The 25792-nt window shown below is 40.7% G+C and overlaps 1 protein-coding gene across 4 annotated transcripts in view; it reads right to left on the bottom strand.

Annotated features, from left to right (window-relative positions):
• PIBF1 (progesterone immunomodulatory binding factor 1) overlaps nucleotides 1-25792 on the bottom strand; it is a 123872-nt gene that overhangs the window by 72584 nt on the left and 25496 nt on the right. For all 4 annotated transcript variants that reach the window (XM_069970614.1, XM_069970611.1, XM_069970612.1 and 1 more), the window contains exons 8-10: nucleotides 20979-21160; nucleotides 20541-20666; nucleotides 16949-17047 (exon numbers count right to left, since the gene is read on the bottom strand). In XM_069970614.1, coding sequence (XP_069826715.1) covers nucleotides 16949-17047; nucleotides 20541-20666; nucleotides 20979-21160 — 407 coding nt within the window. The remainder of the gene's footprint in view (nucleotides 1-16948; nucleotides 17048-20540; nucleotides 20667-20978; nucleotides 21161-25792) is intronic.

Genomic DNA, 25792 nt, shown 5'->3' with positions numbered 1-25792 from the left:
ATCTCTTACAATCCCCTCAAATACTTTACCTACTATAGATGTTAGACTTACAGGCCTGTAGTTTCCAGGATCACTCCTTGACCCCTTCTTGAATATTGGTACCACATTAGCTATGCGCCAGTCCTGTGGAAGAATCCCTGTCGTAATAGAATCTTTAAATAATAGGAATAACGGTCTGTCCAACACAGTATTTAATTCTTGCAAAACTCTAGGATGGATACCTTCTGGGCCCGGTGACTTATGGATTTTAATGTTTTTAAGGCGTTTCCCCACTTCTTGTTGTGTTAGGCAGGTGAGATTTATGGGAGGATTAACATTATCCCTAGTCATATCGTCTGTTATGGGATTCTCCTCTGTGAATACAGTAGAGAAGAATGTATTTAGTAGATTGGCCTTTTCCTCTTCCCCCTCCACCATTACACCCAGATTATTTTTGAGGGGACCAACATTTTCGGTTTTAAGTCTTTTGTTATTTATATAGGTGAAGAACATTTTGGGATTTGTTTTACTTTCTGTGGCTATCCTTCTTTCTGTTGCTATTTTTGCTTCTTTTATTTGCGTTTTACACATTCTATTCTTCTGTCTATAGTTGCTCAATGCTTCCCCACTACCTTCTTGTTTTAGTTGTCTGAATGCTTGTTTCTTATCATTTATTGCACCCCTTACAGCTGTAGTTAACCACATTGGATTTCTCTTATTTCTACTACGTTTATTCCCATATGGTATGTGTCGTTCACACGATTTACCCAGGATGCTGTTAAATATGTCCCACTTCTCTTGTGTACTTTTATTTCTGAAGGCATTGCCCCAGTCTATGTTCCCAAGGTCCTCTCTTAGTTTTTGGAAATTAGCCTTCCTGAAATTTAATGTTTTTGTAGCCCCTCTGCTAATCATTTTATTGAAGGATAATTGAAAACTTACTATGTTATGGTCACTATTACCTAGGTGACCCCCCACCTCTATTTTTGATATTCTGTTGGGCCTATTGGTTAAGATCAGGTCCAGAAGGGCCCCCCCTCTTGTTGGTTCCTCTACTAGTTGGGAAAGGTAATTATCTTTTACTATTTCCAAAAACACGCTTCCCTTCCTGGAGCTGCAGGTTTCTGCTTTCCAGTTGATATTTGGGTAGTTAAAGTCCCCCATAATAATGACTTCCCGCTGATTCGCTGCCACATCTATTTGTCTTATAAGAAGATTTTCTGATTCTTCCACTATACTTGGAGGTTTATAACTCACTCCTATAAGAATTTTATTATTCTTCGTCCCTCCCCTTATTTCTACCCAAAGAGACTCCACATTATCATCACATATATCCTCCCGCAGAATAGGCTTAAGGCATGATTTAACATATAGACAGACCCCTCCCCCTTACTTATTTTTACGGTCATTTCTGAATAGACTATAACCCTGGATATTAACGGCCCAGTCATAGGTCTCGTCCAGCCATGTCTCGCTTATCCCCACTATATCATATTTCTCTTCAACCATTATGAGTTCTAATTCCTCAGCTTTATTAGTGAGGCTTCGAGCATTAGTATACATACATTTAATATATTTGTCCATATTCCCTTTCCTTTTATCACTAGTGACTATTCTAACCCCTCCCGCCGCTCCACCCCCAGTTCCATAATCTAGGCCCAGCTCTCCATCTACTCTGTCTTTACTTACTATATTGTAGTTGCCCTCCCCCCCGGTCCCTAGTTTAAACACTCCTCCAACCTCTTAGCCATCTTCTCCCCCAGCACGGCTGCACCCTCCCCATTGAGATGCAGCCCGTCCCTACCATAGAGCCTGTAACCGACCGAGAAGTCGGCCCAGTTCTCCATGAACCCAAACCCCTCTATCCTACACCAGCTCTTGAGCCATTTATTTACCTCCCTAATCTCTCGCTGTCTCTCAGGTGTGGCTCGTGGTACAGGTAATATTTCGGAAAAAATCACCTTGGAGGTCCTAGTTTTAAGCTTCCTGCCTAAGTCCCTGAAATCATTTTTAAGGACCCGCCACCTACCTCTAGCTTTATCATTGGTGCCAATGTGCACCATGACTGCTGAGTCACCGCCAGCCCCTCCCAGTAATCTGTCAGCCCGATCCGCGATGTGACGAACTCGAGCGCCAGGAAGGCAACACACTGTTCGACGATCCCGGTCTTTGTGACAGATTGTCCTGTCTGTCCCCCTAATAATTGAGTCCCCCACTACCAGTACCTGCCTGGCCTGCCCTGAACTCCTGTTTCCCACCTTACTGGAGCAGACACCCCCCTGGCTTTCAGAGGCAGTGTCCTGCTGCAGCAATGCCACCCCTGAATCAACATCCCTCTCATCCGCCAATTTGGCAAACTTGTCGGGGTGTGCCAGATCAGGACTGGCCTCCCTCACACTCTTCCCTCTACCCCTTTTTCTAACTGTGACCCAACTAGCTGCCTCTTCCTCCTGTACCTCCATGCTATCACACTCTCCCCCATCTACCCCTTGGAGTGCTTGCTCAGTGAGAAGCAGACCCCTTTCCAGTTTGCCAATGCATCTCAATCGTTGCAGCTGCTCATTTAGATCCAGGATCTGGGCTTCCAAACCAGCAACATGCACACATCTTCCACAATGGTATGCACCCTCGATCGGTTGATCAAGGATTGCATACATCGCACAAGATGTACATTGGGCCGCATTGTCAAACATGGCGCTCATTTATATGGGGATATTATGTATAAAGAAAGAAAAAACAAACAAGCAACAAAAGCAAACAATGTGTTCAAAAGCAAATAAACAATTTGTTTTCCTCTAAAACTCCCCGAATCTAAAGTCCCAGAATATTAAAGTCCCACACTTGAGACAAAAACACACTTTAGATCAAAAACTCGCACGCTCCAAAACTCGCTCACAATACAATATAGAAGTACTTAGATTGCAGAGTTTGTTGCTTCTGGCTCCTGTGTTGGAGCTGATACAGAATTTCAACTGCCCAATCTTTTTTTCTCAGGGAGTTAAGATGATGCAAAAGGTTGTCAAAGGCAGGCCATGCCCATTGAAAACACATTCCTCCCTTGCCAAGCATGCACATTTTTGGGGGAATTGGAAGGTACAGCTATCTTATGTATATGGCAAGCTTTAGGCTTATGGAAGAACCATTTGGCATGCAGAGTTCCCTGCAGTACCTCCATACGTCAGAATTAACACTCCTTGTGAGTATGCAACTATTCCTTTTTTCATCCAGAATCTCCATATGCCTCCATCTGAAATTACTCCAGTACATTATTTAGAGTGCCCCTTATTACAGAGTAAAACACAGTTGTCATAAGGCCCTTTCCATGTAGTATGTATCCTAAATTGCAACATATTAGAGATGCAACATATTAGAGGGTCCTATTACACCAAATGATTATCGGCCATACTTGGCTAATTACTGGATGATAATTGTTTGGTGTAACAGTGCCAGTTAAAAGACCACGGTTGGCACACATGCACAATGTTGGCTGATCGTGTTCTTTCAACAGGATGAAAAATCCTGATCAAGATAGCAACATCTGCTGCCCATCGCTCTGTGTAATAGGAACGGCAGCAGCAGACTGTCGCTCTCTTCAAGGACAGCCCCTCCTGCAACTCCTCACGGCCTCCCTGCTGCTGTCTGTGTGTGTAATAGCACAGGCAGCAAGCAGGGAATGAGGAGGAAGCGAGTGTTAACCTGGCAGGTCGGCGCTCACTTTCTCCTCACATTGTGCCATGTATTACGGCCTTAAAGGGAATCTGTCAGCACCCGGGCCCTACCTGAGGTGCTGACAGTGTGCTGTAGCTGGCAGTCCCCTTGTCAGCATGATACTTTTTGGTAATTTGTCTATGCAGTGGATTATGCATAATATTGCGTCTCCTACTGTAATAAAGAGTCAAAAAGTGCCACACACTAGCACACCTCACCACTCCGTCCTCCTCCCTCTTCTTCATGAATATTAAAATGTTGCCCGACCTCCTGCTTGCTCAGCTGTCAGCCAGTGTCTCTGATTGCATATCAATCCTCCGTGAGCAGGTTATGTCTAAAAGAAACACTCAGATATAGTTGAATTTCTGAGCCCAAATGTGTAGAATCTGTGGTCTAGTGGTAAGTCACCAGTATAGAGCTGACCAGCAGTTCTTTCTTTGGTTTGAATCCCCTGATGGAGATTAAATATAATTAATAATTTTTTTTCTCATTATTGTATCATTTTTAAAAGTGAAAAGAATTCCCAATTACGTCCAAATTCGTTTTTAAATTATTATTTTTTTCATCTTTGTGTTGAAAAAACTAAAACTAATGTGGACCACAATGGGAATTCTTTGCAATTTTAAAAATGATACATTACTGAGAAAATAAATAAATAAATAAATCAGTCCTCTATTGGCAGATAGTGACTGACAGCTGAGTAAGCAGGAGGCAGGGCAGCATTGATTATTCATGAAGAAAAGGAGGAAGGAGCGAGTTGTACAGAGTGAGGCAGAAACGCTGAGCTACAACTCCTCCTTGACTCTTCATTACAGTAGGGGATGCAAATTACCAAAAGGCACCAAGCTCACTAAGGGATGGCCAACTACAGCACACTGTCTGCACTTGGGGGAGGGCCCAGGGTGCTGACAGGTTCCCTTTTCGTGTGAACCTGATCGCTCTGAATTTGTATCCCGCTCCCTGGAGAGCCTCTGCTAATCAAATGCCGAACGATCAGGTTCGGATGGACTCAAGCATGCTTGAGGTTCGCTCATCTCTAGTAGCCTCACAACCAGCTTGTTGAGTGTTTTCAGCGACAGCAGACAGTGCCTATAGTTTTGGTTTACAATAAAGGCCATAACATAGGAAGCATACAACACAACATAGAAGATAATGCAATATGTGCAGTTTTTTAGTCCAGAAACATACAAGATTGTCAGCACATTAGTCTTATCTGCTCTTATATTATTTCCTTTTTCTCTTAGACCTTATCCACACATTCCGTAAATTTGATCCGTAATTACGGACTAAAGTAGGGCCCATTAATTTCTATTGGGCTAAATCACATTACTTGTAGTTTTACAAATGCGCAATCCATGCTGGAAAAAATAGGACACGCCGTAGTATAGTCTGTAATTGCGGCATAGAATTACCAATAGAGGTCGATGGGAGTGTCTGTAATTTTTAAAGAAATAACGTCCCCATAAAATAACAATCACCCTAATTTAACTATCACCTTCCCATTACGGATTACAGATGTACTATGGACAAATCTTTAGTGGATTGCAGACGACGATTGGAAACATAATATGACCCTGAAAAACTATGGAACGTGTGAATGAGGCCTTATAGATATATGTTTATGCCAGGCATGCTTACATTCAGTTGCTGTGGATTTGCCTACCACACCTACTGGAAGTTTGTTGCAAGCACCTACTACTCTTTCAGTAAAGTAATTATTTATGACTATTTATAAACGGTGCAAAGGTGAGGATGAATATACCTTATAAATGGCAGAATCTTTATTGAATTGTTCGTTTATTCTGATATGTGTAATAAATGGCTCATATCTCATCAGACTAATGGGACATCTTGCCAGACAGACTGTGAGAAGCTTTTTATCAGAATACTATAGGAACATTAGGACATTCAGAGACGGGTCAATCTGTGGCCGATGAAAATGTGCCATTTATATGCACCACAGCAGATCAGGATGGTGATCAAGCCGTTTCTATAAATGATAATCCATGACAAATAAAACCGAGCATACATCATTATACTAAAAGTGAACTGACACATCGGAAGAGACAGATGCAAACAAGATCAAGCAAGAAAACCATTTTCACGCCACAAAAACGTTGCAGATATTCACATTTTACAGTTTGGCATCCATGTAATGTTGTCAGACACATAAACATATTGATCTATAAAACTATGCAATAATCTAAAGAATGAATCACCCTAACCAAAGAAATACAATATCTCAGAGGCATCCATGTAGAACTGGAACATATTTCAGAAATGACAAGGACTATTCCGGTTCAATGAAACCAATAAGGACATTTCATTAGCTGATATAACAACTTGTTAGAGGAAACCTTTGTTTAAGTCAATGTTGCCTTAGGTTCTATATCGCACATGGCAGAAAGGATATAATAGGTATGATTTGTATCTATATCTTATCTGTATCTAATCTTTTTAGGGATGCTCAAACTTTGTTTTTTTTTTCTTCTACAAGAAACGTGTGTTTATTTATTTTTTTTAACCTCCATAGACATCTATAGGGTAACAAAATGGCATGTCTATCAATTATTGGCATTTTTGTGGCATTTTTTCCTCCCAATTCTAAAATCACATGGCTATAGTAATATATACTAAAGTGAAAAAAATATACTAAATATACTAAAGTGAAAAAAAAATATGCAGGAAAAACTGTCAAAAAGCAACTTTTTGTTCCCTTTTCGGCATCAAACCTTAAGAATAATCTATATTTTGGTTTGCGGCATATAGATTCATATAAACTGACGACCAAAATTTTGTAGCCTATAAAATAACTTTGCAAGTATCATGCAGGATTCAAAAACACATTCAAAACTTTGTCCATGTTCATGAATCCCATCAGCTGTACATTGTAGCAATAAAAAAAAACCCCTATATACCCTGCAGTGCAGATGGATGACCGAAGGACTGTCAGAAATTGTGCAGTGGCAGTGCGGGGGCTGCAGCCTTTGGATTTCCAAGAATGGATTAGCTCCCCAGCTATTATGGGTGATCTAGCATCTCACACACTACACACAAGTGACTTAGCTGACAGATGAACAAGCTCTCTTACTCTAGAGAAACTCCAATATATTCTCGCTAAGTGGGACTTCTTTAATTAGAACGCACAGAATTTAATTTGGCACATTTCTGCAACATGATAACATTCTTTCCTGTATTTCTATTGATACCACATACCAGCCCAATATATCTAATACACTTGTAAAGAAAACATGGGAATAATTTGTCATGTGTCACATATTCTATATATAAATGTGGAATTTCAATCCTTTTGCTGCTTACAGCTTGTTCCTACAGTCCGCTGTGTGAAGCATCCTTATTTTCTGCTTGGCTATCACTTACAAGATGTGTGGGCTAAAGAATTGTAACCAACACATTCTTATACATAGCAATACAACACACAATATGAAACAAAAGGAAACTGCTGCTTGTTTAACAGCAGATAAGTATGATTAGAGAAGGTAGCATTTGTATAAGATCTATCTTTACCACCGGACATGTATGTGTAAAGGATGTAAGGCAGTCTATTGTATTGCCATGAGGAAACTGCTGCTTGAGTGACTGCATGAACTTCCCAGTTTCAGCTGTAATATAGCATCTGTCGTTCTTGGCTTAGTGCAGCACACTTGAATGAATGTAAGCAATCTTCCTTTGCTTCGCTGAAACACGCTGGGCATGTTCAACAACTGTACTAAGGATCTACAGGCATTTGAAACATGTCTTTAGTATGACACAGGGCATCCTTCTCATAGCATGATCAAATATGGCATATGAAGGAAATAACAGGCAACAGTCTCCGTCACTAACCAGCGGGAAAAGACAACAAAATGTGACTTTTGCAGTTGTCAAAAGAGGAAAATGAAAGGAAAAAAAGGGTGATTTTCTCATTCCCTCCATATACTCTGTACAAATTTGTAAGATAAGTCATAAATGTATAATAAATTTCATGTGAACAGTGATTGCTTCACATGGCTGGCAGATATATTAGCTTTCAAGTATGCTCACAGCTGAAGACAACTTGTGCAAAAGTATACATCTATTAGAGAAAGGATAAATGCTAAGATATACATAAAAGGAAGATGCTGTTAAAAGAATGAGTGGGGAGTATATGGATGACGAAGGTCATACATTTCTGGGCCATCAAGAATCTTGTAAAAGTTTTGACAATTTCATGTCATACAGCACTAATAAATTACCGCAAAAAAGGGTGGCAATACAATAAATCTAAATAGAATAAAATAGTAAGTTTAATGTTTATATTTTTTAGGGATTGTATTTTCACACTTTGAGGCTGGGTTCACACTACGTATATTTCAGTCAGTATTGTGGTCCTCATACTGCAACCAAAACCAGGAGTGGATTGAAAACACAGAAAAGCTATGTTCACACAATGTTGAAATTGAGTGGATGGCCGCCATTTAATGGCAAATATTTGCTGTTATTTTAAAACAACGGCTGTTATATTGAAATAATGGCAGTTATTTACTGTTATATGGCGGCCATCCACTCAATTTCAACATTGTGTGGACAGATCCTTTCTGTGTTTTTAATCCACTCCTGGTTTTGGTTGCAATATGAGGACCACAATACTGACTGAAATATACGTAGTGTGAACCCAGCCTAAACTTGTGTCAACTAGGACTAGCCCTTTTCCTGGGGCAGTTGCCCCAACACGGAGTTGATTGCCAGTGTAACCTGGGACAGGTGTATAACTTAAAAGCCAGCTTCATATACCATTTGCCTAGGATCACATATTCCTTCCATCTCTTTCACAATGATACCGAGTGGTCGGTATCCCAAAGGTATATTATTTACCTTTCTTTGGCTTTTTGGCAAAATATATATTGGTTAATAACTCGGCAGGGGTGTCTTTGTTGGATAAAACCTATCTTAAAGGCCAGAAATAGCATAATTTGTGCCCCTTGTTTGGCTGAGGTTTTGCAGCTCAGTTCCATTGAAGTAAATGGAGCTAAACTGTAATATTACATACAACCTTGGACACTTGGCACTGTTTTTGCCAAAAAGTAGCTTTGCTTTTTCCAATCCTGGATAACCCCTTAAGTTATGGGTTAACTAACTTATGAGCTGATTGCTAGTGTCAAAATATCAGATAACTGGCTATTACCACCAGGGGGAGAGGACATTTAGATCTGGGCCACACTGCAACTTTTTGTGGTGCTATCTGATTTTAATTATTGAGTGACAGTTGCAGCCCACAAGATTGCATGCAACACAATACGGGGAATAAATTAGACTTTTCCCCGTACTGTTTGTCGGGTTTTGCACCATTTTTTGGCACAAAAGTGGTACACAGACAAGCTCTTGGAAACTGCTGGAAACAGATTCTCTGCAGGGAAATGGTGTGTCCACAATGAGGACTCTAGGCGGATCACCTGCCGCAGATTCGGCCCTCGACCGTTGCTCGCATCTCCACCCGTGCCATAGACTCCATTCTACGGTTGGGCGGATTGCGGCATATCAATTCTTTGGGTGGACGGTGGAATTCACCCAATCATAGAATGAAGTCTAAGGCACGGGCGGAAATGTGCGCAGGCGGAGTCCGGGCGGGTTATACGCCTGTATTCCTCAGTGTGAACGGACCCAAAAGGTTTACAAGGCACCATATAAATGACAGCATGAGCCACTTTCAAAAATCAAGCAGCTGAGGACTGCAAATGATACAGACCTATTATTTCCCAGTTTAAATTCAGATTTACCTACTACATCTGCTGGAAATTTGTTCCAAGAATCTACTACTCTTTCAGTAAAGTCATATTTTTTCACGTTGCTTCTGATCTTTTCCTCAATTAGTCTCAGATTATGTTCCTTGTTCTTGAGGTAAGCGTTTTTGTAAAAACACTTCCCTCTTGAACCTTATTTAGTTGTTTAAAGTATGTAAAGGTTTTGATCGTGTTCCCCCTTTCCCTTCTGTCCCCCAGACTATACAGATTCAAATCCTTAAAGTACAACTGAGGATTTACAGCTTAATAAATGGGTTGGCACAGCCTGAAGGAGAGGAGTCTGATATTAGCTCTATGAAGTACACAGGGAGCTGCCGTCAGTAAGTAATGTGAATACACTTACTTATATTACACACAAACCAATTTTACTATAAAGTGGCCAACCCCTTTAACATACATTACAAAGTTATATAACTTTGTAATTTGTGTTAAGCTTAAAAAAAAAATTCTGGCGTAGTTTTTTAAGTCTTTATTGATCTGTTTTATGGATCTGTTCATTTTATCAATATCCCTTTTTAGATGAGGTCTCCAGAACTGAACACAGTATTCAAGATGTGGTCTCTCTAGATCTCTTTACAGCTCGATCACAATCTCTCCTACTGGCTATACCTCTACCTATACAGTTCAGCATACGATTTGCTTTCCCCACGGCCTGGCTGCACTGGTGACTCATCTTAAGTCAGAAATCACTACCCCTAAATCCTTCTCTTCTGAAGTCTTTGCCAATACAGACCTGCCAGGGGCAAAAACCCCGAAACGGCTGTCTGTGGATGGAAGCCTGCCTTGGCAAGCCCTTGTAATGATCGCAATACTTGCACCTTGAGTTAGACATCGACAAAAAGGGGCCACCCTGTTGTTTCCCTATTTATGTTCCAATACTCGCAACAGAGTGGGACTTAAGGGGTTATTTATCAGGGTGGTGTGGTGCTCTCCCCATCATGGAGGCACCCCGTTGGCAACAGGCTAGAGATATCTGGTTATCCTGTGTTTTGAGACTCGCAACCGAGGCTCCACGGACTCTTGTTTTGCATATGTAAATTTTTGGGGGATCAGTGGAGACTCTTGACTGAGTACTTCATTGGAATTTTTTCACTGTTCTCCTTGAGTTCAGTGATTACTGTGTTCTGCCAGTATAATAAGTGGTTAGAGGATTACTTCTCCCCAAGTGCATTTTTTTTTAATAGAACACAGACCATTTTACATAAAACATGTTACATATATAATGACATCTAAAGGTCACTGACTAACATGGCTCTATAATTGCGCAATAATATTCCAGTACGTAATTCACACATCTACATGAAAATAAAGTTACTTCCTTGCATATTCATGGCATGAATCAATCTGATGTATCAATTAAGATATAGCATATGTCATGGCAGTAGAGCTATTTCGAACCTGCAATATCTTTCATGTCATCTGGATGGGTAAGATGACCACAAAGCCACCGTTTAAATGTGGAAACATATGTAGGTTGTAAACAGGTTGTATGATTGCCGTACACATGAAAAAAAAGGTTAAAAAACCTAAACATATAAAGCAGCAAGAAAAGATTTAAATTACGTAACTAAGTTACAGAATGAGGACTGCAATCGCTTGTATTCTTTAAAGCTACACTTCACTGGCCAAACCACTTTTATTAATTTAGTGACAATAAAAACTCCACTGGGCTTTTCACCCCAGCCATCAGTGATTACCTGTATCAGCGACCACACTGTCTGCACAAGTATTAAAGGACAACTCCGGCGGGACCCCCCCCCCCAAAAAAAAAACACAGACACACACAGACACCATACTCACCATCCCTCCGGTGACGATCGCCACTCCATTCGCCCGCCGTCCGCCTCACCGTCACCTGCCTCCGCCGTCCAGCGATGTCTCTTGCTTCCGGGTCCATGAGAGAGAAAAGGCTGCCAGTGCGCTTACGCACCGGCAGCCTTTTCATTGGCTGGAGCGCATCACATGGCTTCCAGCAAGCTCAGCCAATCAGGGCTGAGCAAGCTGGAAGCCATGTGATGCGCTCCAGCCAATGAAAAGGCTGCTGGTGCGCATGTGCACCAGCAGCCTTTTCTCTCCCATTCACTCTCAATGAAGACGCCGAAGAGGAAGAAGACCCGGACCGCCCCCCAGCTCTGACGTCACCCGACACCAGAGAAGAGGACCGTGACGACCGTAATAGGTAATGTATACATTCTTTAACTTCCGGGGTGGGGGGTCGGGGGTCGGAAAGTGTTATACTACTGTATAACAATGTTATCTCACCCCAAAGTCATCCTGCAATTTTGACGATATCAATGCAAGCTTTGAATTCTCTTCGGGTGTGTCTACACACACAGATTTATCAAAGCCAGGAATGGATATGAAAAGAGGTGAAATCTCAGTCTTTATGACCTGTTCTCTGTTTATAGTCTGTTCTTGGCTTTGGCTTCAATAATCTGTCGGATATCTGTCAGACAAATCTTTCTGTGCAAACACACCCTTACACTGGCTTATAAAAGGTACTAGAATTTTTTATGTGTTGGCTACTAGGATTAAATAAACACCACAAGAAACAACTGCACTTGCCTGTTATGTTATGTTATCCACTTAGAAATGCTGAGAAGCCATCTCAGGTTCAACCCCCTACCTAACATATCTGAAAGTGGCGTGGGAGCCATTTAATATTGGGGTCCACTGATCTACACAAAATATGAGCTCCTGAAAGCAGGAACTCCTTCTCTACTGTCTGAAAGCTGACAAAAGTGAAACCTACCCCAGGAGCTTGTCTTGTTTGTGTATTTTAATCTAATTAAGGATTAATTGCAAAAAGCCATTGTAATGAAAGCATCTCACGGGGTGAACATGATAACCAAATGGTCCTAGGAAAGATAATGACCTCACTTGCCTAAGTTGGAATACATCATTCATATAGTAAAATCACTGGAGTGCCATCCTTTTCCGGTATGCGGTTGTACTGTTTAGCAACAAATGCAATTAAATTAGTCAAATACAGTGGTACCTTGGTTTAAGAGTAACTTAGATTGAGAGCGTTTTGCAATAAGAGCATTGCTTTGGTTTAAGAGCTCCCTGTACTGGGTGGGAGGGAAAGTCAGGGAGGGACACGGTCTGCATAGCGGGGTCTACAGCACTGTGCTATCACCCAGGAACTCTCCCTCACCTTCCAAATCGCAGCAGATCCACTTCAGGCTGGAGCTTGCATCAGGGGACAGGACTGTGGAGGTAATCTCTCCATAGCTGTAACCCCTCTCTCCCCAGAGTGCTGCTATATGGTGCTCACATATGCCCTGCTTATTCCTTCATGCTCCCTGCAATCTCTGTAAGCCCTTGTGTTTCACATACTCTCCATTCCTGCTATAATGTGCCTGCACTTACACTCAGCTATTCACACTGCTGTATAGAAAAGTTTGTCACTATCCTCCTGCACAGCTCTGTGATTCTTACTTCCTGATTGGTCCATGCTGAACACACCCCTTCCCCATTACAGTCATGTGACCACACGGACCTTTGAAGCAGCCCTGCTTCTCTATTCTAGCCTTTTGTACTACACTACTGCATTATGGGGATCTGCAGTCCTATGCTGTATGTACAAACTGCTGCCGTTTTTTTTTCATTCTCATGCACTTATTATACATTATACTCCACATGCTGCTTGGCTATACTCTATGGGGGACATTTATTAAGTCCGGCGTTTTTTACGCCGGACTTATAAATGTCCCCTCATCTCCGGCGCTATGGAGATTTATGTAGAGGCGGACTGCCTCTACATAAATCCTGTGCGCGTCGGAGCGCACAGCCGAAAACCTACGCCAGCTGAAAGGTGGAGTAGGTTTTCGGCGTATCTTTTAGTTGAAAAAATGATAAATTGAAGTCTAAGTCCGCGCCCCCCCCCCCCCCCCCGTTACGCCCCCTCCACACCACCTCTCCGCCCCCCCCCCCCCCCCCGGCGTAAAGTGCAGATATGCGAATATTTTATTCGCAAATCGGCCATTTGCGCATAAAATCATTCGCATATCAGCTACGCCGGATGATACATGTCCCCCTATGTGTATACTCTATAGTAACTTATAATATGACATATCCAGCTTTCTAAATGTTTGTTTTACCTGTTATTCAGAATGAAAAAAAAAAAGATTATTTTTGGAGTGCGGAACCATTTGTCTGCATTTCAATGATTCCTTATGGGAAAATTTTGTAAGACTTAAGAGTGGATTTGGAGTACAAGCACGGTCCCAGAACGAATTATGCTTGTAATCCAAGGCACCACTGTATTTTTAAAAGGCACTTTTTTAATGTAATGTTCTGATTTTCATGTACATTGAACATTTATAGCAAAACTATCAGCTATACATTTTTTTATAATTAGGCCATCGTAAATGTCTAATTACAAACTTAACCTAACCTGATGCTTGATACAAATTGACTGATCTTGCTTGTTGTTGTAATTTTTTTTTTTATATTATAAAGTTTTTATTTTTTTCAACATAACACAACATACAAAGAGAGGAACAGGAACAAGGAGAAAAGGGTTTTACATAAGAATAAGTACACACAGCTATAGGCCCTATTACACAAAGCGATTATTGGCTGATAATCTCTTCGTGTAATAGTAATGTAAAAAGGCAATGATTAGCTGACTGGAGTTACGTAGCACTAATGTTTATTAATGTAAGCTGTAAGAAATGTAAATATCTCTACTTGTTTAAAAGGCAGCGCCATATTGTAATGGATTCACTAAATATACAAAATATCACATCCTTAACAGCAGGATGTTGAAAGACCAACAATGCAGATAGCAACGATCTGCTTCTGTCGCACCGAGCAATAGAAGCGGCAGCAGCAGACCGACGCCATCTTCTATGGACTCCACTGACACCGCCAAACCAGTAATTGGCGATGAGTGTCTTCTCACAGTGGAGACTGGCTCGGCAGTGTCAGCTGGGTCTGCGGTGAGCGGGAAACATGCAGGAGGACACCTGGGGAGCCTAAGGGGGCAAGTATAACTTTATTATTTTCTATATATCCATTGCTATGTCCGCGCAGCCCTTGCTACATGATTATCAAGCCGTTATAATAAGCTCACTAAGTGCCTCATATAATACGGCAGTAAAAGTTAAAGAGGCACTGTGGATTTTTTTTTTTAAGGAAATAAACATTGGGTTGTAATTGCAAGCAGTTTTGAAATATACTCACTCTCTTTATTTTCTGTTCATCATGCAGGTTTTATATCAACTGAGAACAACTAACTTTATTATTATACAGTATTAACTTTTGCTACTTATATTATCACCAATACATGTTTACCTGTAGACAATGCTCTTTGTTATACAACAATTCAGTCAGTATAATATGTGTGTTTACAGAGGTTTTGGTGCTGTTTGACAAGAGAGCTGACCATTCAATGTGAGCACCCCCAGGATTCTCTGCTGCTCAATGTGGACGTGAAGCAGCTGTACACATGCGTAGTGTAAACTTGTCCTGCTCCGTGCTCACTCAGGAATGGCTGTCAATACTAAGCCATGTCTGTGAGCGTGCAAAGGACTGGGAGTGTCTGTGTTTGGTCTCTCTTTTTTAACAGAGAAAAGACCAAACATCGGCAAAGAGTGAGCATGGACTGCCATTTGACAGGAAAGGAGACCCCTAGTGGCCATGTGTATAACATTGACTGACTGATTTAAACATAGGAAACTTTTTTTTTTTAAATGTAGACATCAGACAGGTGAGACCCTCTTCTCAAATACCTTATATATGAGCCAGGATGGGGGGGGGGGGGGGGTTTGGGGGGCGAATAACGGCACAAATACACTGTCTCCAAGAGTTAAGAGATTCTTTTTTTCTTTTTTTTTTTTTTTTTTTTTTCTTTAAATGTGAAAAGTACAGGCGCCTAGGCTTTGTGTTTTTGCCCTTTCATTTTTTTCCCTCTCAGCTAACAATCCTCACATCCAGGTAAAGTATGTATAAAGGGATTATACTGCAGTGACAAGCTGTGAGGGGGTGTATTACTTTATTACAGATGATCTGACAGGTGATCCAGCTCTATTTCATCAGTAAAGAATTTATGAAATGGTGTTCTAAAAAAAAAATCTGAATGCACAGGTTCCTCTTCATAACTTTAAAGCCACTTGAAGTAAAAACAGAAATGTGTTGAAATGAAAAAGCTATAGAATGCTGTCCATCCAGACGAAGTTGAAAACCCTGTGGCAAAGCCTTAATAAATACCTTATTGTGTCATGCCGATATACATGCCGACTACATTGTTGCCAAGTTTGCTGTTCTAGAATGTCATATGCAGCACTAAAAGTTTCTAAGTGACAAGCAGCACTATCAGAGGTAGGCTGTAAGAAAGTATACCTATCAAACCTAGTGTTTTGTCATCATTTTACATAATAATATGTATTTGCTTCTACAATCATGGCTTGTCCTTGGTGTTCTTTGTATACACAATATCCCATTGCCATCATTAGTCAGTGGTGGCTTATTATGACATCTTACGAGAACAAATGTACCATAAAACATTAACAGAACCTAAGGGATAAGTAACTCATAACAATATTCAAAAAGACCTTTACACTTCTTCTGCAAAATATAGTCTGATAACAAGGTAAGTTCAAAGCTGTCAGGGTGATCGCCCCCTGCAGTTCTTTCGATGAGCAACCAGGTTCCCATCTCAACACAAAAAATACCCAAACAACCAATGATGTAGACAGAAGTTGCCTGGGTGGGTATTTCCTGCATAGGGAGAAGGGGACTGGACCCATTTAGAGACTCCTGCACGCTATATAGATGTATAAAGCTGCAAGCTATATAGATCTAACTGCATTTACTGACATGAAGTATAACCAAAGTATCAGATAAATGTACAAAACACATAGAAAAAAAAGATTTCTGCCATTGAATATAACATCATCCATCTTTCCTTACCGGGGTACATTGTTTTCATACACTGTCATTTACCTAAATGTCTTACTCTTGTAACAATGGCTTCCTAATGATGAGTAACCAGGTTCCCATCTCAACACAAAAAATACCCAAACAACCAATGATGTAGACAGAAGTTGCCTGGGTGGGTATTTCTTGCATAGGGAGAAGGGGACTGGACCCATTTAGAGACTCCTGCACGCTATATAGATGTATAAAGCTGCAAGCTATATAGATCTAACTGCATTTACTGACATGAAGTATAACCAAAGTATCAGATAAATGTACAAAACACATAGAAAAAAAAGATTTCTGCCATTGAATATAACATCATCCATCTTTCCTTACCGGGGTACATTGTTTTCATACACTGTCATTTACCTAAATGTCTTACTCTTGTAACAATGGCTTCCTAATGGTGACGGTTTCCTGGACGGCTAAAAGCACACAGGTACACAACAGCATATGTATTATACATAACAGTAATAAACCTATACAAATTTCTACACAACTATAACATGCCGCACTCAACAAACAAAAAAGGAGAGTTATTTTACAGCACTTACTGTTCTAATATCTGGTCATATTTAGCCAAAGCTTCTCTTTCAGCTGCCACTGCTCTTTCTTTCTCGGAAACAGCATTGTCCTTAGCTTCCCTCAAATTCCTAGAAGACAATGAAAAGTTCAAAGCAATTGGGCAAAAAATAATGAATGATTATCACAGTCAGCTTGATTACATGGTCTAGGGAAATTATAATTGGGTATAATAATACATGCTATATCATGTATAACTTTCAGTCTCTTCTTGCAACAATTAACCAGTATAATATATTTGTATACATGTTTATAAAAAAAAAAGTTTCAATGGGAACACATCATTTAATACCCAATTACAATTTTTTTTTTAAATATATATATATAATACAAGTAAGAGCAGCACTTGTGAAAAGGTGTGGTGGGGCCAGGCAGGCATCAACCTCGATCACAGGTCCTAAAATCCATACAATGGGTGACCACAGAGCTGTTATGGTGGAAACAGGAGCTCCAGAACTGACATGTTAAGTATGCCAGCGTCTGGATACAACCGAAGTTTCAGGACACTCGACCCTTAATTGGACATTGTGCTTTGGCCCCAATCAGCTCTGGATTGATGCCTTAAAGGGGAACTCCGGGTAGAGGTTAAAATAAAAAAATGAAACTTCTGCAGAAGCATATAACAATACTTACCTATCTATCCCAGTTTTGAAACTACCAAAAATCCATTTGTTTTGGGGGGTTTTGTTCTGTTTTGTGTTTCTGTATTTCCTGGTTGAGCAGATGTGATCAGTACTACTGGTTCCAGAATGCAATGCTTTCCCTCAGCTGTTCCATTACAGCCCCCCACCCTGCCTATTCCCCACCCGAAGCTGTTGCAGAACATCTAGGCTGTGTTCACACATTGCAGTTTCATTGTGTTACTGAATTATTTGCAGTACTTTATAATTTCATCGTGATCCCACCCGCACAGCACGCTGTATTCTCTCCCTGTAATGCTGATATTGGAATAAAGACTAAGTGTGTTCCAACAGTGGAGCCATGCATAGTACATCTTTATGGACATTACATCGACACGTCTGCTTTCTTCTTTGAATAGAGCAGGGATGGGGAACCTTTGGCCCTCCAGTTGTTGCAAAACTACAATTCCCATCATGCCTGGACAGCCATTCCTGGAATAGAGTGAGTTATACATCCTCCAGTGAATGGAGTGGTGAGTGCACCGGATTTCCTGCCTCCCAATCTGTTTATATATGGACTTTTTTACTGATTTTAAAGAATCACAAGATGTAATTGCACAATGAATTGGGCACAAATATCTATGAAATTTATTCCTGTAATATAATCATGTAGAATGCACTTTGGAATACTTATGAATAATTATGTATGCAAATTAGCTATGTATTGTAAATACTTGCACTTCCTACCATCATGCACAGCTTGAATACGGCTCTGCGAGAGAGCTAAAAAGTAGCTGTCACCTTTTTTTTGACATCATGGAGTGCTGCAGACTTTTTTGACGATATATACATATATACACGTTAAATCTGTGCGTGTCCAACTTGTGGGACCTTTACCTTCCCAGACAGGAATACATGCTGCAGCTCATATAGATTTAGGGGAAGAACAGAAACAACCAAGTGGCAGCAAGTACACAAAAAAACAAAAAACAAAAACATTTTTTTAGAATCGCCAAGAGTAATAATTTATATTTCATTTTTTCCGTTGGAGGAGCCATTGCCCTACACTCCAGCGCTCTACGCACACCAGCAACAGTGGGTACAGCATTTTAGCTACCACTGTAGCAGTAACCCAACTATTACCCCGCCTGATGCTGATACAGATGTCCTGAACTTGATGCCCATGCTCCCTGAAGATCCCAGCAAACTGGCTGAAACAGACGTTGGAGGGGGTCACAGAACGAGGACTTGGTATCATAGGGGCAGTGTAAAAGGGATAGCAAGGGTGACCCATTGCAGGGTTAACTCTATATGTCCTGAGCAAGGAGGGAGAGCCGGCATATTGACACCACTGGGTAAAATAGGGTCGAGGACTCTGATTCATACCAGTAATCTATGCGGTTTCTTCCCACACATCATTGGATACTACATACAGACAGACCATGGATGGGTGAGATTGGCAGTTTATTATCACTTTATCATTGGTTGGATGTTGTCGGGTGCTGTCCAGTGGTGGATAAGGAGAGTTACCGGCTAGTGATTGCTCCTAAATGGTTCAGGTGACCACGATGGCGTATGTGTCTGTGACATTGTCTGTGTCTGCACTAATTCTTTTGGATTCCCTTTGGAGACTCCTACTGGTAACTAGAACCAGCCAGAAGAAGCACTTGGCTAAGGACTTCACACCTTGGCTTTTTGCTGGAGGCAGGCTCCATAGACCTAATAGGAAGCTAAAGAGTAAAGCCCTCAACCAACTGCTTCTCCAGACTGGGTTTAGCAATCCAGGAAAGAAATGAGTGTTCTCTAACTACACCTGCAGGGCGTAAAGTTCTATGAAAAAACTTGGAGGACAGGAACATTTGCAAGCAGGTTTTATACATTTTAGTACATTTTATAATTTCCCAATTGAAAATGTCACTAGTACAGAAATACCTTGTAAGACTGCAACACTGATTGTTTTGTGATTTCCTTTAATTTAACCAAGTAACAAAGATGGAGTTGTTGTCCTTGACTTGTAGTCCACATTAAGAAAATAATTAAGCTTGAAAGGCAGATAGAAACTGAAGAGTTTCTATCTCATGCTTATTATGAGATTATTAACTTGATAGACTGTTACTTGTGAATAGACAGAAGTATCTTAAGCCTGTAATTAAGAACAGCCGTCTACTTCCTCGACATGTTGTGTGCTGCTCAGTCCTGTACTACCCATTGTCAAGTGCTGCCCTTTGTTAATTCTATTACCTTGTTGGTTGCGCTGATGTAATACCATTTTCGGACACATTCTAAAAAGACACACTGCAAATGTCAAAACTTCTCCCAACAAGTTAAAGGGATGAGCTCAATGGGACACACCCAGAGTAGATTTACAACTGGTTAAAGCTTCCAACATATTACAAAGCAGCAGCACTTTCTCATGCGACTGCATTATATGAAGGACATCTCCAAAACGATCATAAAAAACATTGATGTAACAAGGAGAGACAAAATAACAAACATAACTAAATACTAGATACACAGACTGTAACAAGCATGTAAAGTACAATGCCATAGCTAAAGGCATTGCTCAAGAAAAACAATGATATTTATAAGTCTCACTATGCTAGTTATCGTGCCCTATAGAACTCAATGGGTCATGTCTGCAACAAACATATGTCCACATTAATAACACTGTCTGTCCCAAAATTTAGTGCATTTCGCACTAAAACTACGACATTTTCAATGCATTTTAGACACCTTATTTATCTTAACTGACAAAAGGATTAGGGCTAATGTTGTGAAAATTATGCCAAAAAAATTAAGACAACTTATAAAAGGTGCAAGACAGTGTAAGGATGCGCCAGCCTGCGCCACTTCTGAAAATCTAATGCATTTGTAGAATGCTCACTTACACTTGTCCAAGGATGTGCCAATTGCTGGCACCTGCTTATACTTTGCATACCATTACCTGTTTTCCCGTTCATACATCTCCTTTGATGCTCCACGTAGCTGATCAATTTCTTGATTTGTCTTTAGTCTAATTTGTTCCAATTCGTCTCGCAGTTTGTTTTCATATTCTGTTTTATAATGGTCTCTGCAAATAAAAAAATAAAGGTACTTATACAATATATAAGCATTGTGCAGCTTTTCATGACTTACAAACACATACACAGTGACAAACACACTGCTTTAGCTCAGGTTTTGCAGGAGCAACTCTCAGAATGAAATTGCTTTAGAAGCTTGCATCTATAGTTGTCAATAGATTTGAAATTAGTAACAGTGTCACTTTAAAGGCTTTGGGCATGATTGCAGATCTTTTCCCACAGCTTTGTCTGCTCTATACCCTATTACCCACAGATAGGGCAGTGTGTTTCCCTTTAAGTGCCTGAAATTCTGGAGAACTGACCTAGAAGCAACATATTTTTCATACAGTTCTTCCCTTGCTTTTTTGGCATCTTCCAGCTGGCTTTGAAGCCTCTCCAGGCGGTCCTCTTCATGGGCGCAGCGTACATTCAGTTCCATGTTCTGCCGGTTCAAAAATTCCTTATCTTTTTGCAGAAGGGAAACAGACTGTCGCAGTGCGCTGACCTGTATAGTGGACAAACGCATTACATTACATCCATATCTCTAGCTGAGGCCGCAAGTTTTCTCGCTATCCAGACATGAAGTTACATATATTACCAAGAATTGCCGTCGCTTCTGTTATATGTAGGCTGATCCATTGGCATTTCAGCCTGTTGAAAGCCAACAATCAGCCAACATTGTGCTGACGTCGGCTGATCGTTGTCTATTACATGAAAAGATTTTCGGCCTTAACGATCGGTATCGGCCGAATACAGCTGATAATTGCTTCATGGCATAGGGCATTTACACAGATGTTGAACAAACACACTTAAAGCGACTCTGTACCCACATCACCTGCCAAACGGACCGCAGGACAGATCTTGGATTAAAAGCAGCTATCCGAAGGTACAAGTGGTTTTGGGGGGGGGGGGGGAATCAGATTGTGGGTACAGAGTCACTTTAAAGCTACTGATAGCTATTCCTCCTAACCCTCCACCTCAATAGATGTGTCCTCTAGTGAGAAAGAGCGGATTGGGCGTGTCGAAATTAAAAATGCCCAATCCTTTTTTTCTCTGAACACCCACACACAGATTAGATGGATGACACCATTGTCGTTTAGCTAATACAGAATTTTTTTACTTTTTCTACTGGAGCCTCACCCAACAGAGAAAAATGATGCTGGGCCTCAGCAGACTAACCAAGAGGATGCCGGGGCTTTACCACCTGTGGGGGAATTCCATGCAAAAATAAAAACTATTGCTCAGTCTACCCTTGGTTTGTCTCCTAAACTCTGTACAACATCAAAAATAGGAACAAAATGGGTCAATAATGTTGCTAAAGCAGAGACTGTTGCAGCCAGGGAAAGGACTGTACATCTTATAGTCACTTTTGTGAAAACTGCCTCTCCAGTTGTGTCTCAGCAACTAGGGGGCGCCTCACCGGTAAGGCCCGCCTCACTGGTAAGGCCCGCCAGACAGTTTGAGAAGCACTAATCTCATATCTAAAACTACATAGGCATACATAGTAGGTTGGCTGTGGATCCTCTAATAAGCATCTGATAGTGACTAGGTCCCTTTTTTTACTCTATGTCAATATTGTGCAGGTAGGTAGATACGGTCACCAAAACACAACAGGAACAGAAAGAAAGAAAAAAACTTGCATGTATGTATATATGCATGCATCGGTGCACTACTTCTCCAACAGCAGCGTTCCATTTATTAACCATGTGGTTTCATGTAAAAGCTCAGTGAAGGATAGACAAGCCATACACATTTTGATCTGCTGTGTCAATTATTTTATATCCTGTGGTCATCCAAAATCTGAATGCTACGGTTCTATTACCCAAGGACAGATAGAGCACAATTGGAGGAGAGGAGCATGTTGGAGGTACAAATGTACAGGAATTCCAGGACTTCCAGGTGCTGAATGTCAATCACTGTTTCCCACCTCTGAACTTATTGGAGTCATAGTAGTCCCAACAGTTCAGAGGTTGGAAAAAGTGATTGCCATTCAGCGCTTGGAAGTCCTGGAATTCCTGCACATTTGTACCTCCAACATGGTCTTCTCCTCCAATTTGACACTGGGATCCCCCGGCTCTATGGAAAGAGGCATCATTTGAACAACTGTTTGGCAATGTCACGCTCAACCACCCGAGGTTTTTGAGCCACACTTTATTTAAATTTTCAGCTTGCAGTTTCACACTATGTGCGCCCACAGTGCCTTCTATTTTTTATAGCTAGAGCACAATGTCCCATCTGAATTCTAACTTCTATGATGAGGCATACTAATATATAATAATATAACATTCAGGTTGATATCAGAGACAACACAACAATAAACATGTTCAGGAATATTCAGGATAATTTTAAGTCTACAAATATAACAGTGTCCAAAAACCACAGTAATGGTAACCAGCACTTCCACAGACAATGTGCAATGTGTCTTCAGTTCTACTGCACAATGATACATTGTTACACACGGAAGACACTTAGTGTCATTAATGTCCCAACTAGTTTACAAGGGTTTAAAATAATTTGCCCATAAAATCTTGGCACTCACAACCCTGTGATCAAACACCAGGAAGGAGAAACATGACAAAGTGCTGGGTCACCATAGGAACACATACAAATATCTATTAATTGAATTGTGAAAATATCCACCCCTGTCTGGCATCATTATCAGTTTATTTAGGAGAATGAAGGGCTGCAAACAAGGTACTTTAAACTAGTGCAGCCAAGAAAAGTGCAGATAGGCACAAGAAGGCCACTTTCCCTTCCCAATGATGTGAAGTGGGTAATGCCTTGTTGGCTTAGACTGGGTTCTATGCATCTATGGATGCATTTGTGTGCGTCTGTTTTTCCATTATAAAAAGGAATGTATCAAAATGCAACCATGTTTTTAATGTACACAAAAATGTGGTCAATATTTTTTCTTTAATAATGGAAATCAATGGAGAATCAGATCACAACAGATGGACACAAATGCATGTTTTTCCATCTGTTCTTTGTAAAAACGTATGAAAAAAATGGATGAAAAAGAAAAAAGTAGTGTGAACCCAGCCTTAGTCTTTATTTAATAAATATATGGCTTCCTTAACTGGGTTGTGACGGTAATAAAAATAAGTCTATTTTGGCACAAACTGTTAAACTAGATATGCCAAGTATGGTGCTTGCCTATGTTCTGAAGTCCCACAGACAGTGAATGGAATGGTTGCCGAGAATGACCAACGTCACCATTCATCTGGGGGAAAGGGACCTTTTTCCTCCTGACCAGTGAGGTCCCTGTGGTTGGACCCTTACTGATCAGCTATCCTGTGGATGTGCCATACCAAAAAACATTTTTTTAAATAATAAGAATAAGCTCTTACATTTAAAGGGGATGTCTGAGGGGAAGAAATGGCCTACTTAACCTTGCTTCCAGGCCAGGGGAAAGCAGGTACTTTTGTTTGATTTTGATTTCTGTGTCTACATTTTGGACCAGGTGTGAAACTGGGATGTAGTTTTAAGTCATATTTATGCAGAACTATAGAAAATTCTGAAGGGTTCAAAAACCTTCAAACACCAATATACTAGTGGTCCAGAGCACATTTCCTGCACTCAGGGCTAGATTTATAAATGGTAGCCTTTAGGCATATGACCTTTGACTCCAGATTCTTCCTGTCCAGTAGCAATATCTTTCTGTTTTATGACATCTCAGGTAGACTTAGGATCAGATCATTATATCACATCACTTAATAATACATTTTTGCAAGGTTTTCTGCAGATTAATAAACACAGCATTAAAGGCTGGCCTATACCTCTTAATAAATATTGGGGAAGTGCCTGCTAATATTAGTTAAAAGGGGCAGGCCAATCAGGGCAGATGGGTGCATGATGAGGGCATTAGCCCCGCCCCAGTGCACCTTATTAGCATATGTAATAAACTACTAATATCTATAAAAATGCTGCTGAGGATGAAGGTTAGAAAATTGTTCACCCTGTGCAGAATAGGAGTTAATGGCAAATTAGATGTTTCCCTTTAAAGTATATTCCGTCAGCGTTTTGATGCTGTGACCCAAAAGAAAAATTGCTTCACTTTACTGACCCATTAATAAAACAGCATTCAGCATCAAAATCAGCATCTAGTGACTGACGGGTTTCTAGAAACTTTCCTTACTCACAGCATATAACATTACTCAGCTTCTTTCCTCCAGCCAGCATGATGTCACACACAGTGCAGGTAGCTCTGTCCAGTTAAAGGGGATGACCACTTTATAGTAAAATTGCTCAGTGTACAGTATGCCCGCTCCTGTTTGTCCCACCGCAGAGATCTGGCCACTGGCGGCGATGACTCCAATTGCCATATGAAATCAATGGAGCATAATTTTCTATGGCCAACAGACTCATCTCCGCTCATTTGCAAATGGAGTGTGCAGATGAGCCAGAGGCCAGATCTCCATGGTGGGACCGGGAGTGGGTATGCACAGCCCTGTCCAGGGGTGGAGGGCGGGGCTGCCCAGGGTGAAAGGTTGCCTATAAGCCAAACACATCTTTTAAGGTTTTAAAATGCTAATTTAAAATAAAATTCTAATTTACAGCATCTCAAAAGCATATGCAATATACGTGCATCACTGTCACCACACCTCGGACAAGTAGAGTCAAATCTGAGGCCCATTTTATGCATCATGTATGGGGATTTATTTTCCTGACACAATTAGTTTTATTGGGGTATACACTGAGCCTCACACAATGAGTGAGTAGGCGTAAGGGAAAGTTGTTCAGCCCATTGACACCATCACTGACCTATTTGTCCCGTACCATTAACAGTATAAGCAGTTGATAAAGTGCCTCCAGAATCCCACATTTCCAACACTTTTTTCGAAGAATTTTTCTTGGAATAAATGCAAATTATTCCTCTGTATATGAAATTCACACCTAAAAAAATATGTAGTGAAGTTGCATATAACTGTTAAAAACCTGCAGGCACTGCATTTATTTTTAGTATTTTGCCCTGTGAAGCCTACTGAAAAAACACAAGATGAACTAGGCTTTAGGGCGTGTTCACACTGAGTAAAGACCCTATTCCACCAACAGATCTGTCAACAGATTATCTGCCAAAGATTAGAAGCCAAACCCAGGAATGGATTTGAAAAGAGGAGAAATCCAGTCTTTCCTTTAT

This window comes from Dendropsophus ebraccatus, chromosome 5 (assembly GCF_027789765.1).
Source record: "Dendropsophus ebraccatus isolate aDenEbr1 chromosome 5, aDenEbr1.pat, whole genome shotgun sequence".
Taxonomy (NCBI): Eukaryota; Metazoa; Chordata; class Amphibia; order Anura; family Hylidae; genus Dendropsophus; species Dendropsophus ebraccatus.
This window is presented reverse-complemented; position numbering and strand designations above follow the sequence as displayed.